Source organism: Merops nubicus, unplaced genomic scaffold (assembly GCF_000691845.1).
Source record: "Merops nubicus isolate BGI_N331 unplaced genomic scaffold, ASM69184v1 scaffold17283, whole genome shotgun sequence".
NCBI classification, from domain to species: domain Eukaryota; kingdom Metazoa; phylum Chordata; class Aves; order Coraciiformes; family Meropidae; genus Merops; species Merops nubicus.
This window is the reverse complement of record NW_008598405.1, coordinates 6,495-7,144: the sequence shown is the minus strand read 5'-3', so window position 1 is coordinate 7,144 and position 650 is coordinate 6,495. Positions and strand designations below refer to the sequence as shown.

Here is a 650-nt window from a genome sequence, read left to right as displayed (position 1 = left end):
GCTGGGTCTGGGGGCTCTGCCTGCTGGACCCAGCCCCACGGTGTCCTCTGCTCCCTGCAGGCCGAGGCAGAGGTGGCCTCCTTGAACCGCCGCATCCAGCTGGTGGAGGAGGAGTTAGACCGGGCCCAGGAGCGCCTGGCCACCGCCCTGCAGAAGCTGGAAGAGGCAGAGAAGGCTGCAGATGAGAGTGAGAGGTGAGCAAGGGCTGCTGCCCTCGTGTCAGGCCTCTCGGGCGTGCTCCTGAGCGAGGGCTCGGTGCCATCACCCTCCTGGGCTCCCTGGAGGGTGGGAAGGAGACACCCCATCAAGGCTGGGTGTGGGAGTCGGTCCTGCTCGTGTGGGGCAGCTCAGGCAGTGCTGTTGGTCTGGGGTGAGCTGCTGGGACCTGAGGGGAAGGAGTGAGTGTGCTCCTGGGCATCCCCCAGGGAGGAGGGCCAAGGGGTGCTGAGACACCACTGTCCTGTAGAGGTGGCTGCTGGTGGGGGAGCTCCCCAGCACCCCGTTTGTGGCAGGGGTCCCCTGAGCTGCTGATGTGGTTCAGAGGGGTCCCGTCTGCTTCCCACTGCCCGATGTGCTCCAGCAGCCTGGCCCAGCCCCTGTGCCATACAACCAGGCGGGGCCCCGGGGCCCGCCTGGACACCACACCACCG

The 650-nt window shown here is 67.8% G+C and overlaps 1 protein-coding gene across 1 annotated transcript in view; it reads left to right on the top strand.

Annotated features, from left to right (window-relative positions):
• Positions 1-51: 51 nt before the first annotated feature.
• LOC103769803 (tropomyosin alpha-3 chain) overlaps positions 52-650 on the top strand; it is a gene marked incomplete at its 5' end in the record, with an annotated part of 6,365 nt that continues 5,766 nt past the window's right edge. The window contains one exon of the mRNA XM_008937038.1: positions 52-194. Within this exon, the coding sequence (XP_008935286.1) occupies positions 52-194 (143 nt within the window). The remainder of the gene's footprint in view (positions 195-650) is intronic.